General features: G+C 40.3%; 1 protein-coding gene across 1 annotated transcript in view; it reads right to left on the bottom strand.

The window, feature by feature from the left end:
- Window positions 1-13,363, bottom strand: part of coq8ab (coenzyme Q8A, genome duplicate b) — a 34,092-nt gene extending 20,729 nt beyond the window's left edge. Inside the window, exons 1-6 of the mRNA XM_020931721.2 lie at window positions 13,206-13,363; window positions 10,203-10,351; window positions 7,007-7,261; window positions 5,625-5,691; window positions 2,413-2,484; window positions 2,207-2,332 (exon numbers count right to left, since the gene is read on the bottom strand). Of these exons, the coding sequence (XP_020787380.1) occupies window positions 2,207-2,332; window positions 2,413-2,484; window positions 5,625-5,691; window positions 7,007-7,261; window positions 10,203-10,331 (649 nt within the window). The 5' untranslated portion in view covers window positions 10,332-10,351; window positions 13,206-13,363. The remainder of the gene's footprint in view (window positions 1-2,206; window positions 2,333-2,412; window positions 2,485-5,624; window positions 5,692-7,006; window positions 7,262-10,202; window positions 10,352-13,205) is intronic.
- Between the last annotated feature and the right edge of the window lie 16 nt (window positions 13,364-13,379).

The raw sequence follows: 13,379 nt of genomic DNA on the forward strand, positions 1-13,379 counted from the left end.
TTTTATCATATATTTATACAGAAATTACATTGATAAAAATAACTACTTAAATATTAAATATCAGCAACAAGTGTCATTTCTACTCCAACGACTGAATGAGATTTGAAAATATTTGCACCACCATAATCTGGAAACACTGGAAATGTCAAGGAAAGTGCACTGACTAAAACAATAAGTGTCACTGAGACTTTTGACAGGCTGGAAGTGTAAACATCAACAAACTCAGAGTCTATTCATTATTAAAGCTAAGAGGGGTGAGACTTTATTTAGTCTGGAAAGGGAAAGCGAACTTACCAACAGCTAAAACAGCAGTTCCAACTCTGTCACATCCTCAATTTTCAACAGCGATAAGAATAAACCCCAAGAAGCAACCTTAAACACTGCGTCTAGCTCTGTAATCCTGCAGACGAACTGGTCAAATGTTACGTTAGGGCTCCAGCTGACTATTATTTTAGACTAGACACAAATGGGCCCTTTTCACACTCCCATCTGGCAAGTTCCTGTCATCTCCAAAAGTGCAGATCTGCTCCTCGCGCTCTGTTCTTTCTCCATGTGAGGTTAGCCAAGTCGTGTTACAATTATCTGCATCGTTGGACGCATCTATCCCCATGGAGACAGACGCTAGGACACCCGGGCCAATGTTGTAAAGAAGAATTTGTTCTTAAACCAGACCTGTTATGCAAAATGTTCTTTTCAGCGCTTTTAACCATGTTTTGTTTTTGATCTCACTGACACTATGTAGTTGTTTTTGGAGTGATTCGTGCATGTTTGAGTCAGCTTTAATCACTTATTTTCAAGACGCCGTTTTGTTTTGTCTTGTTTTCCTCGACTGGTACACGCCCACTGCTCTGGACTAACTATTCAACTATTTCATTTTCTTAAATCAGCGATACATGGATTTAGCAGCATTGCGTCATTTTGGCACAAATGAAAAAAAAGAAAAAAATCCAGGGTTTGATTTCATACCTGACACCACTCTGAGGAAGATTGCAGTTCCTCAAACAAACGTGATGTTTCTGTGTCCGATCAGCTGATTTAAACAGGTTCTTCCTACTGGTGAAGGCAGGACGACAGCGACATCTGCAGTCCCACTTCCTCAGGACTGTTTCAATCAGCTGACCGGACACATCACAGCAACGTCACGAGTCTGAGGAAGAGCACAAGTGAGCAATCCAAACTGTCAGGGATGAAAACAAACTCTTGGTCTGAAAAAAGAACCTAAGAACAAAAATTATCAGCAAACCAAATAAACCTCATTGGACTTTTACTGTCTCTTTGTTGTGATGACGTTTACAGCGACGTCAGCTCCCGTTGGGCACCGCAGTTTTCTAACTCAGAAGTGAGCGGAGTGGTTTCTTTTATTACTTTGTTTTAGATCAATATTGTGAATTAACTGTAGAGCAGGCTCAAGCACAGAGTGTGTTCTTTAAAAAGGTGTAACTTTTCTGGTGGAGGCGAGGAGAAAATTCAGTTTGTCAACTGGACAAAAGTTAGTTTGGTTGAAGACGTTTCGCAGCTCGTCCATGCAGTGCTGGTGGACACTTCCTTATATCTGTCTGCAAGGAGGAGCTAATTAACTACTCTGAAACTAACACACCAACTTGTTCCACCAACATTCTGACCAGAACTGAAGAAGCAGCTTGGATGAGCTGCGAAACGTCTTCAACCAAATTAACTTTTGTTATGTTGACAAACTGAATTTTCTCCTCGCCGTGGATTCTACCTGGACGACTGAGGGATTCTTCACACATCTTTTCTGGCGGAGGGTCTGTCAAATGCTTTAATCCATGGAGATGTTATTGCTTTGTCTTGAATGTTTCACAGTATGGCTTTAAAGCTTTCTATCTTCATGAAGCCCAAACCACACCAAGTTACAGGTCAGATCTGTGGAGAGGTGAAACCGCTCACAGTCAGAATACCTGATTTCCTTGGTATTTTTGAGCTATAAAACCATCTGTCATTGAATAGATGTAAAGTAGAGCTGTTTAATGTCACACTGTGGAACATTCCAGGCAGAGCAATGACGTATCCATAGAAACAAGCAGGTGACGAAATCCTCCACCAGCAAAAGTTACACAGTACACCTTTACTGTTTCTCCGGGTAAAATAAATTGATAAAAACGCAAAGACTGCAATTAATTTCAGCAACAGACCGTCCTAAATCACCCTGTTCAGTCCTGGTCTCAGTTTCAGTCCTCGTCCTCACCTTGGATACTGAGCACCTGCCCCAGCTTCAGAGCGGCTCCTCTCACTTTACACAGAGTACTGACGATTCTTTCGGCATTCGCTTCATTCAGGAACGGGTTGGAGTCCAGCACAGGCCTCTTATCCCCTGACACAGAGAAGAGAGAAGAGAGGGGGTCAGGACGAGCTAAAAATACACATAAACATTCAGATTAAAACACCACTCACCTTGTTGTTGGGGTTTAAACGACTTCTTGGCCATTTCTGTGAGCGCCCCAATGCCCAGTCCCACTGCCAGACCTGGACACACAGTAGAAACACACATAAATGTAAAGACTGTTTTTAATACTGACAACAGAGGAAACAGCTGAAGTGATCAAAATGAGATACTGCAGTGTTCAGGGCTGTAGCACCAAATTTTTAGCCAGGCTGGTGCCACCTAGTGCCTCCACTCAATTTCATTTCTCTCCAACAACTAAGTCAGGAATCAGAATACACTAGACTGTTCACAAAACCCCAGAAGTCAGAAGAGTGAGTTCAGGCACCAGCCAATCAGAGAAGAGTCAGACATTCTGTGTTGTCAACAATTCCCAAGATCGAGGATTTAAAGCCGGAACAAAGAGAATGTTTGGTGAATTTTATCAAGGGGAAAGACGCTATTGTCCTTCTTCCTACGGGATTTGGGAAAAGTTTAATACACCAGTTAACCTCGTTAGCGGCGCATTACATACATCACGACCAAATAGCAGCGATTGGTTAAATCAGACATGTCCAAACTATGGCCCGTGAGCCAAATGCGGCCCCCAAACTAATTTTTCTTGGCCCTCAGGCTTCCAGATGAATTGGCCCAAATAACCCTGCATCATTTAAAAGTTTACTTTTTACTGCAAGTTTTTTGAAAATCTACCCCGATAAGGCTAAATATTAAATAATAGTGTGGAGTTTTAAGGATCTTAGCATGAATAAAGACTGATGGCTCATTCTAATGTGTTAAACATGCACATATTTCAATTATTCAGTGTATTGAGCCCCAGTCTGCGGCCCTCGATCGGCCCTCTGCTTTGTCTGTGTTTACATATGTGGCCCTTGATGAAAAAAGTTTGGACACCCCTGGGTTAAGTGATAACAAGTATCCACCTACCGTCCAATTAACAAATTCTAACACTGCGAGGTTAGACGGTTTGTTCGAAGTGAAACTGGCTGATGAATCAGGCTACTAAATTTTGGTCTCTGGGTACAAATCATCTTGGTGATCCCACATTACACGTTGTCCACTGAAAACTGCCCATTACAGCCCCTCCCTATACTCTGTGCCCTGGGTAAACACCAGTACCTTTACCCCGACGCCGCTGCCTGTGTTCGTCAAACCGTGGTACGCAAGCTCCTTCAGGTGGTACTCGGCTATATAATTTGTGTGTGTGTGTTTTTTTTGTATTTAGAGTTTATTTTATCCACTTTTTGTGTCTTCTTTTGGATCATTTCCTGTTTAGAACTGCAGTACCAGTGTTATGTAGTGCATTTTTAGACCTGATTTAACCCTAGATTACAGAGTTAAATACTTGGTTTAGCTCTGGTGGTATCTCGGAAAGCCAAATCTTTACTTTTATGCATCTCAGTGGCGCCCACACATACTATAATAACTCCAAATTATAAATATATAAAAGTTGGTACAGTCTTACAAAATACAGTCCCTGACAAAAGTCTTGTCGCTTATCCATTTTGTAGAAACAAAAGCTTATAACCTGACTTTAAATTAATCGATTGGTTTTTAGAAATGTCTCATATGAAAGATAAAACCCTCCCAAATTATGCTCAATAAACTAAAATAAATTTGCTTCACTGAAGAAAGATTGATCATTTAATGAACACAGAAAGGTCACAGAAAAGGATTTTGGCAAGACAAAAGTCTTGTGGCCTTGTCATATGATGCACCCAATCCTAAATTACTAGATTAATTGGACTAAAACATGGAGTAAATACTGTATTTTCTGCACTATAGGGCACACTTAAAAGCCTTTAATTCCATCATAAAACGACTGCACACTTTATGATCCAGAGCGCCTTCTATATGAATTTATTGGAGTGTCTTAGTAGGATTTTAGCTCCACTTGCAGCATTACGGCTCCCATCGTCAGGAGCATCAGGAGTAATACAGACTGTGATTCCTTTTAATATCAAAATGCACCTGTCAAGAGACAAGCTCACAACACCCACTTTAAACTCAAGACTGTTCTAAAGTGAAAGTGTGAGCTGCGTGGGAGCAGTGGATGAGAGGAGGAGAACACACATTCACCAAGACAGAGAGACAGCGCCGAGCCACTTACACCACGATCTGCCAACGGATCATGGACGCCCGGGCTAAAGATCAGGATCAACTGTGGTCCGAGCTTTCACCAAGACCAGAATCATCACTGAACTGAACTCCAGGGAACAGTAACCACACTGACTCGGATAATGACCAGAGGGATGTGGATGTGTGGACGCCAGAATCACCCAACTGTTTCAACTATTATGAGTTACTGTGAATACTAACGACTAACTAACAATTTAGCATCTCAGACAGTATTTTTTTTACGTGTTACAATTGAACAAAGTTGAGAGTTACTGTGAACGCGTTAAATAAAGTTTGACTGACTTATCGAACTGTTGTGTTTCGTTTAATGCATCGTTTAATGGTTTATATGTGAAAAAAGTTTGAAAATAGACCATTCAATGACAACTTATAATCCAGAGCCCCTATAGTGCAGAAAATACAGTATGTGTTATTCTAAGCAGACTTGCATCTCCACAAACCTGACTTTTATTTGACTTGGAGGAGGGTCTACTCCTACTTGTTTCCCTAGAAATTTTGTTGACTATAATCCACAGTATTGGATAAAATGCAGCTATGTCCCCAAGTATGTTTCAAACTTTCTTTAAAGCATTACCTCACCATAACACGTCCCTGACAAGTCAAGCAGGTGACTGACCCTCCACCAGAAAAAACACCGACTGTGGCTTTAAATACTTCAAAGTCAACCCCAGAACCACACACAAAATTAACCAACATGTAACTTGATAAGAGCAAAGCCCAAGAGTATTCTGGCCTGATTCTTAACCTGACAGAGAGAAAACAGCTCCCGTCCAGCCCCCGTCCAGCTCCTTCGGTATGCCAACTATAGCTTCATTCAGTCGTCTGGCTCTTCTTCGGCTCTTAACGTGCCATTCTAACTATGACGAGGCGCTTTTCCAGAGTCCAAGTCATGCTCCAGAGGCTAAAGTTAATGTGGAAAACTAAATACAGACTGGAGGTGCATAGAGAGTAATGAATAAACAAATTAAACGGATCAGTCTCCCACATTCAGAACTAACAGAGGTCTGAGCCAGGGACTAAACAAGGGCACTAACCCACCTCTGACAGATATTGTGAAGAGAGCATAATGTTGAACTTGTAAACATACCTCCAAAGTTGACCAGTCGTCCCAACCGAGTGACAGGAACTTTTCTTTCTCTAGCTTTTTCACTGAGCTGCAAACAGAGAAACAAAAACAAAAGACAGATCTTAAATGGTTAATAATTTGGGCTTTTATGTTACAAAATAATATTGCTCATTGGTGTGTGGCTCATTTTATGCGTCAGAAGACCTTCCAGAGGAAATACTTTAAACAATTTGTCACCAGCTAAAACACCAGAGTAGTGAGTGAGACAGGACACAGAGGAGGGACACTTTTGGCTCTTCTGCTCTTCAAACTGCCCTGCAACAAATCTGCTGACCCTCCCTGACCAGACCTCCTGTTTGACCTTTGACTGAGAAGAAATCAGTCACCACAGACGATGAAAATCTCACAGTGCAGCTTTAGAGAAGTCCTCAGTAAGGATGGGCAGTCGATTAAATTTTCTTAATCGATTGTCGAGAGAGCTAATCATTAACGTTTTTATATTAAAGTTATCATCATTATTATCACTATCTGCACTAATCTGCATAAATAAACTCAACTTTACAACATATAAACCATAACCACTCTAGAGACACATCAGCCCGTTTGACATTAGAATGTGTTTAATGCAGTTTTGCTCAAATCTTACAGAAACCAAACTTAAAATCTCATGGCTCATTTGCATGAACTAAGCGAAGAAAAAAACAGCTCTTGTGCGTGGATGCTATCAGTTTCTGTCGGACTAAAAGACATGACTCAGTGGAAAATAGGTTAGGTGTGACCATATTTGTGTTTGTCAAAACCAGGACACCGTACGGGGGGCGTGATGATGGGGCCTCATCATCAACATTGAGCTACTGTCACCTGACAAAGCTTTTCTCATGTTTTTCGGTCTCCTGGTGCTTTGAGGTCCCTGACACACAGGACACCGACACATATGTGCTGCTTTGTACACTGTGCACATGGACTCACACTTGTCTCGACCGAGACAGAAAGCGGGGAATTTCTTGTACAAGTCATTTGTGCTTCAGCATGTTGCAGGCTGAGCGACTGTTTCTGCTCGCTCCTTCTGACACACAGAGCCACGAGAACCGCCCACTTTAATGGTCCAATGAAAGATCATGAAAACCTGGACATTTGCATCAATTTATAAAAAAACCCAAACGGGCTAGGACAGGATGTGGAAAACGGACGTTTGGTCACACTACGCACAGCAACCTACATTTGGTTTGTCAATTAAAAATGAATGTAATCAACAAATTCTTAATGATCAATTATTGATTAATCGACTAATCATGCCCATTCCTAGTCCTCAGACATACGTAAAATAGTCAAATCAAATATGTCTAAAGTTATAAATAAACAAGAATAAAGCATCTCTGATTTGCATTAAACCCGTCACTCACCACTTGTTTGTGAGGCTTGAAGATCTTGGCTCCTCTGGCTCTCTGCAGATCCTCCGCAGACAGTCGTCCCACGTTGGACCCATCCTGGTTCAGAGCTCTGGTTTGAGTTCGGACCAGATGAAGAGTCCTGGAGTATTTCACACATTTGGAGTTGGGTCTGGAGGTCTGTGCAGTTTTCCCGCCTCCATTCAGGACCAAACAGGAACTGAGACACGCTCCCAAAGTGGAATATCTGTGGACGCACATGTGGGGGTCCTGGGGAAAGACAATAAACAAATGTACAGGTTTCTGATGAGACTTTGGCATAATTAGTAATAAATAATTTAACATTTTTGCCCAACAGTAGCCGAGTCGGTAGAGTGCTTTCCCTCTGATCTGAAGGTTGAAAGTTTGAATCCTGCTCTTGAAAACCCAAAACAAGCACCATAGTTTAAATCCTCCAAATAAAATAGTCCTGACTAAGGATACGTTCACACTGCAGCCTGAAGTGACCCAAATCAAATTTTTTGGCCCCTATGTTCCTGTATCTGATCTTTTAATGACAGTCTGAATGACACAGAACTGATTTTTTCAAATACGACCCAGACGACTTGGATATGTGGACTTCAGTCTGAACAGCCAAAGCACATTCATCTGACCTACACATTATCAACAAGCAACAAATGTCACTGTTCTGCACTGAAGTAGGCAGAACCTTTAAGAAATTGTTAATGAACTCCGTGTGACTGAAGTGAAGCACATCACTATCCCACCACTCTTGGCTCCGTCTCCACATCCACATGTTCCTTTCATCGGACTGTCCCACAAAACACCACAGCCAAAAACCTCGTCCTTCTCTTTCTCAATCTCCTCCTTAAAACAAGTAAGTTGTTCATGTTCTGGCTCCGGTACGAGAGGAACTTTAAAATCTCCAGGTGCTCAATGCTGCGTCCATGTTTGGACAACTTCCGTAAACACAGAGACGCTCGCTGCGGTTGACGTCATCGTGTCTCCAGTGTCACATGCGGGACACTTTTGGGCCGTTTACTGTTCACACTGGAGTCACATACAAGTCACATTTAATTGGAAATGTGAACGACCTCACAAAAACATCAGTTTTCACAAAAAAATAAATAAATAAAAAATCTGAATTGAGTTTTCAGCCCTGCAGTCTGTGCGTAGCCTAAGACTAGCTCAAAATCTGCCCAGCCAGAACCACAAAACTTTGACAAAACTTCACAAAGATGAGTGGTTTGGAGTCATATTCTGTCTCTAGGATTTCATTTGGGCATGTTTGACAAGTGGATTAACCAATCTGTGTCAAAACAAACATGGCACTCCACGAGGAACGGAAAAAACACAGGACTGAGAAAAAGAAAAAAAAAACAGATTTCTGCAGAACCAAAAGGGAAGCACCAAACTCTTATTTATCTCAGGTAAAAGAAGTTGTACCTTAGTGTACCTTAACTAGCCCACAGGTTGGCGATGCAATTCCAGCACCCACAGATAAATACTGTTGTTGCGTGCTTGAGCAATACACTCAACCCCCCCTCATCCCCAGTGTCTGTGTACACTGGAGTGAGTGTGTGCATGGGTGAGTGAGTCCTTGATGTAAAGCGCTTCGGGGTCTTGAGTTTTCTATCAATGTGACCATTTCATATTTCTGCTGTCATAGTAGCACTTTATAACTACGACTTCCCCCTCACCAACACATAACCCCCCCTTTATGTGCAGTCCAAATATAAACACAAAATCTCACGAGATTTTCCACAGTCCTGACATCTTTTGGCACCAGATTTTGTTCCATTCCTACAAATTAAAACCCTGGGAAATTAGGCTTTTTGTCCTTCGTCTGCGTGAGGTAAAATCACACGGGCACGACCAGTCAAAAGTAACTCAAGTAACTTTTGTAAAATTTTTGTTTCTAATTATGCAAAGTAGCGTCTCTTTGCTTTGTGGACAGCTGCAAACCCTTGGCCTTCTCTCAGTCAGCCTCATAATGAAGTCTCCTGAAATGGTTTTCAGTTCACAGCTGTGCAGAGTCAGGGTCAGGAAATGTCAAAGAGTGAAAATCAACGTTCAAAGCAAAGGGTAAATCTAAAAGACGTTTTAAGTTTATTTTTTTGTTTACTACATTCCATATTAGAGCTGGGTATCATTCAGAAGTTGTCGATACGATACAAACCTCGATACAAAGGCCACTATACGATACACATCTCGATACAGTGAGCTTTTGATTCGATAAATATCAAAACGATTCGATATAGTTCAATAAAAAATGAAGGCTGTGATACGAAGTCTTTATTAAACCACTTCTTCTGCAAAGTTAATATGAAAAAAGCCAATTTATCTCATCAAAACAGTGAAAATGTCAAATGTGTCACATAAACGAGTTTCTTTCCACTAAACAAAAAAAACTGCAGCTCTGTAACAAAATAATTTAGTAAAATATAACAAAAAAATACTCTTGGTGACATATCGATACAGCCACCCACAATATCGATACTGTATCAGCACATTAAACAATACGATATATCGATATTTCAATATTTTTGCACACCCCTATTCCATGTGTGTCTGTTTTTATGTTTTCAGTGAGAATCTACAGTGTAAACAAACAATCCCTGACATAAAGAAAAAACAGAAATGAAAGAGTGTGTCCAAACTTTTGACTGTGTGTATCAAAATGTTTAAATATTTATTGGCATGCAATTTAGAATATCATAAATATCCCTTTACAAAGTATTTAATAAATGAAATTGATTTATTATAAATGTAAATATTTCTGCACTATTGAGTTTAAATTCTACACACCATTTTGTTTTGGGACATTCAGCCAAAATATGATCTGATTACTGTTATCTGGGGAAACCAAAATGTCTTAAGCCTAGAATTCACCCTCCCTACTTTTAAAATTCAACAAATGTACAAAATCTTACAAAGGTGTTTGAAATTTGTGACTATACTGAACTCTCCAACTTCAAGAAACTCCTCAAAACTCATCTATTTAGAGCTGTTTTTCATGACTAACCTGCTTTTACTTCATGCCTATATTTTGTCCCATTACTTCATTTTTAAATATGTACTTTTTAAAAACTGTATCCTTTGTACAGCATCTTTGAGTGTATAAGTAAAATGTAATATTATTAGTAGGACTGTCACAATATGGACTTGTGTACTAGGAGTGGACCGCATACAGTCTACAGTCTGGACTCACCCTGACCGAGCTCCACCCCGAGGCTCCACACAGGGACTCCACGGCCGAGCTCTGCCCCAGGATCGGAGCTCTGTGGGCGGACTGCTTCACCCAGCTCACTCCCCTCCTCAGCACCGCCTCTCCAGCCATCCTTCTGTTTGTGGTTTGGCCTGAAAAACATGAGTAAGAAACTAAAATAATGACTTAAATATGAGTAACCACAACTTTTGAAGATGCAAGTTTGGACCATTGTACTCTGGATCTACATTGTTGTTATTGTGAAACTGCAGTGCAAGCTTTGGCAAAGAGGGACTGTGATAAGACTGGAGACAGGAGATTGTCCCAAATTAAGGAAAAACTAAGAGTTGGTTTAACCTATCTCAGAATCATGAATAATGATGCTGTTTTAGACTTCTTCCATTTGAAGTTTTCAGTTATGATCATCATTAGACTAATACACAGAGCTGCAAGGATTAAATCAAATAATTGTGACTAGAGCCCGACCGATCGGCCAATATGGGCACCTGGAGACATATCGGCCGATATGCTTGCTGATATGGGCCGATATTTCACGTGGGCATGTTATACCTCGTTATAAAGCTTAGACTCTCATTTAATCCAATTTACAGACAGATAAATGTCCTCATATGTGGCTCCGCATCAGTATTTATCTGCGGAGTCATTTGTCTGTGTGTGTCCGTACTGTCCCTGAACACACCACCTGAGTGACGTCACTTCACTCGCGTGTGTTTGTTTACACCCGCAGCGGTGCGCAACACTGAGATTATTTTCTTTTTTGGACAATCGGTTTGAGTCTGGATTAAAAGGACATTTATTAGTGCAGACTTGTGATGTGAGGAGGAGCCTGTGTGAGCGGTGAGTGTTGGAAATACATCGACTTTGAAGCTAGTTTAGGTTTTGTTAGCGGTTAGCTGCTGTAGCTCCCACACATAAACAGGCTGTTTTCTATTGGTCTATTGTAAAGTGACTATATTGGCCGTATATTTACTACTGGACCTGCACTGATATGTAAATGAGCTGTGAATAGACGTGTGAATGATCCACATTTATGCATATAATTAATTACCGCGGTGCGCAGCATTTACGGCTAAAGGCTAATAGCGATAGTTTACTAGCTGGGAGTTATGGGTCGGTCGCGATCGAAGCGGCTCTTAGAGCGAACAACGGGAGCCTGCTTCTTATTGGGAGCCGTGTTTTCTCTTTTTCTCACTTTTTCTCTTCATGCCGCATGTAGACCCGTAGTTTGACAGCAGCGGCTGAAAACGAAACTTTCAGAAATCTGCATGTGCATGGATAAAAAAAAGTGCATATTTGGCTGCAGTTCAGCATAAAATGAATAAACCAGGACTAATCTTGGGCTCGAGTGCAGGAGAGAGATAGAAACCAAGTCCCGACACTCAGTCCTGGTTCAGTTCTGGTTTAGTCCTGCTTGCAACAAAACAATCTCAAGAGTCGCTTGGGAGCCGAAAGAGCCAGCTGCTTTAGTGAGCTGAGCCAAAAGAGCCGATTCTCCAAAAAAAACCCCAAAACAACTGGAATCTCCATCACTAGCAGCTAGAATGTGATGCAAAAATGCCATTAGGCCAATCTACTGTATGTAAATATGATGTAAAGAGGCAGAATAACAATAAATGTTGCCTAAATAAACCCAATTTAGAATCCACTAGAGCCAAACCTAAGTTTTTTAATCAATTCAAGATTTACAGTGAATTTTTACATCACTAAATATATCGGTGATTATATCGGCTATCGGCAGCGCCAACTCCCATTATATCAGTTTCATATCGGTCGGGCTCTAATTGTGACTAGTTATTCAAAAAATAAACCCTAGTTGTATTTTGATAATCGTAATCATTATCTGGACTAAACACACTCAAACACAAAATACAAACATTTTTAACAAAGATAGAACACACAAAAAAGAATACACTTTTTTATTTTTTTATCAATAACACACTTTATTTGTAGATATTCTTCATTTAGTCAGATTATTTGGTCAAAAATTGGTCTTGAAAACTTAAATTTACAGAAATAATCGACTAATCGAAAAATAACACACTATGCTACTACTCATTTTGAGAAGAACGATGAATGCTACAGATTACTTTCGAGTAACATAGATTTATATTTTTATTTAATTAAATTTGTATGTGTGTTTTGGGGGAGGGGTGAGAAGCTTTGTTGTTGTTTTATGCTTTTGTGTCTTGGTTTTATGTTTAGAATTGTATTTTGTTAAATAATGTTATATTCTATTGTCTAATTTAAAAAAAAAGATATGTAGACTAACTAGTTTAACTGGGCTGCAAAGAAATCTCCAAATACTACAGTTTATTCACACAAAATTACAAATCTGACTATTTAAAGTGTATTTTTATTCGATATATTTGTGGTTTTGGTTGATACAATTTGAAATTCATTAGTTTTGCGTTGGTTCCTCTTTGTATTTCAGGGTTTTATGCAGAGAAACCGAATAACATTAAGCCAAACAGAACGTGCCCAGTCTTAGGTCAGATAAACTCGTTCCTTATCTGGGCGCGCATGCTTAGCTCATGTTTTAACTTCTGCAAGAAAGTTTGGAAACGGTCCAAAGCGTTTGCACACTGCACTTTTGTTATTTTAGATTTTCTTTATCTGTTCTGCCAATGAATCGACCAAACCTGTTCTCGTGTGCCCCGCTACATGACTTAAGCTTAGTCACACGTTGCAGACTTGTTAAAAACCGTGGCTTGGGTCACGTACCCACCACCACGTAATCTTGTATACGTGTCCATGTGAGCATCTTCAATTCGAATGCAGACAATAATTATTTTCATCCAAAGCTTAACTCGTAAATCTGCCACTTAAAACTGAGCAATAAATCTGTCAACAGGTCGCAGAGGCGCACCGCTACTAACAACAGAAGCGGCCACGCCAAAACGCGCTTTTAACATCTGTGCAAGGCTCATTTTACAAACAGAAAATGTAAATAAGAAAGAGGAAGTTTTGAAAAAAGAAAGTACTCACTGAAATAAACTTCAAATCTCCGTTTATGTGCTACAAAACCTTAAACATAGTGCCATAGACGGTATCCAATTTGTCCTTGATTTGCCTTGACACGCTCCGCTGTAAACACTTAACCACCGCTCACAAGAGAAAAAAAAAAAGGTACAGAAAAAGCTGAAGGGACAAGCACACTTT

Source organism: Boleophthalmus pectinirostris, unplaced genomic scaffold (assembly GCF_026225935.1).
Source record: "Boleophthalmus pectinirostris isolate CB_2022bp ecotype Guang Dong unplaced genomic scaffold, ASM2622593v1 HiC_scaffold_10, whole genome shotgun sequence".
NCBI classification, from domain to species: Eukaryota; Metazoa; Chordata; class Actinopteri; order Gobiiformes; family Gobiidae; genus Boleophthalmus; species Boleophthalmus pectinirostris.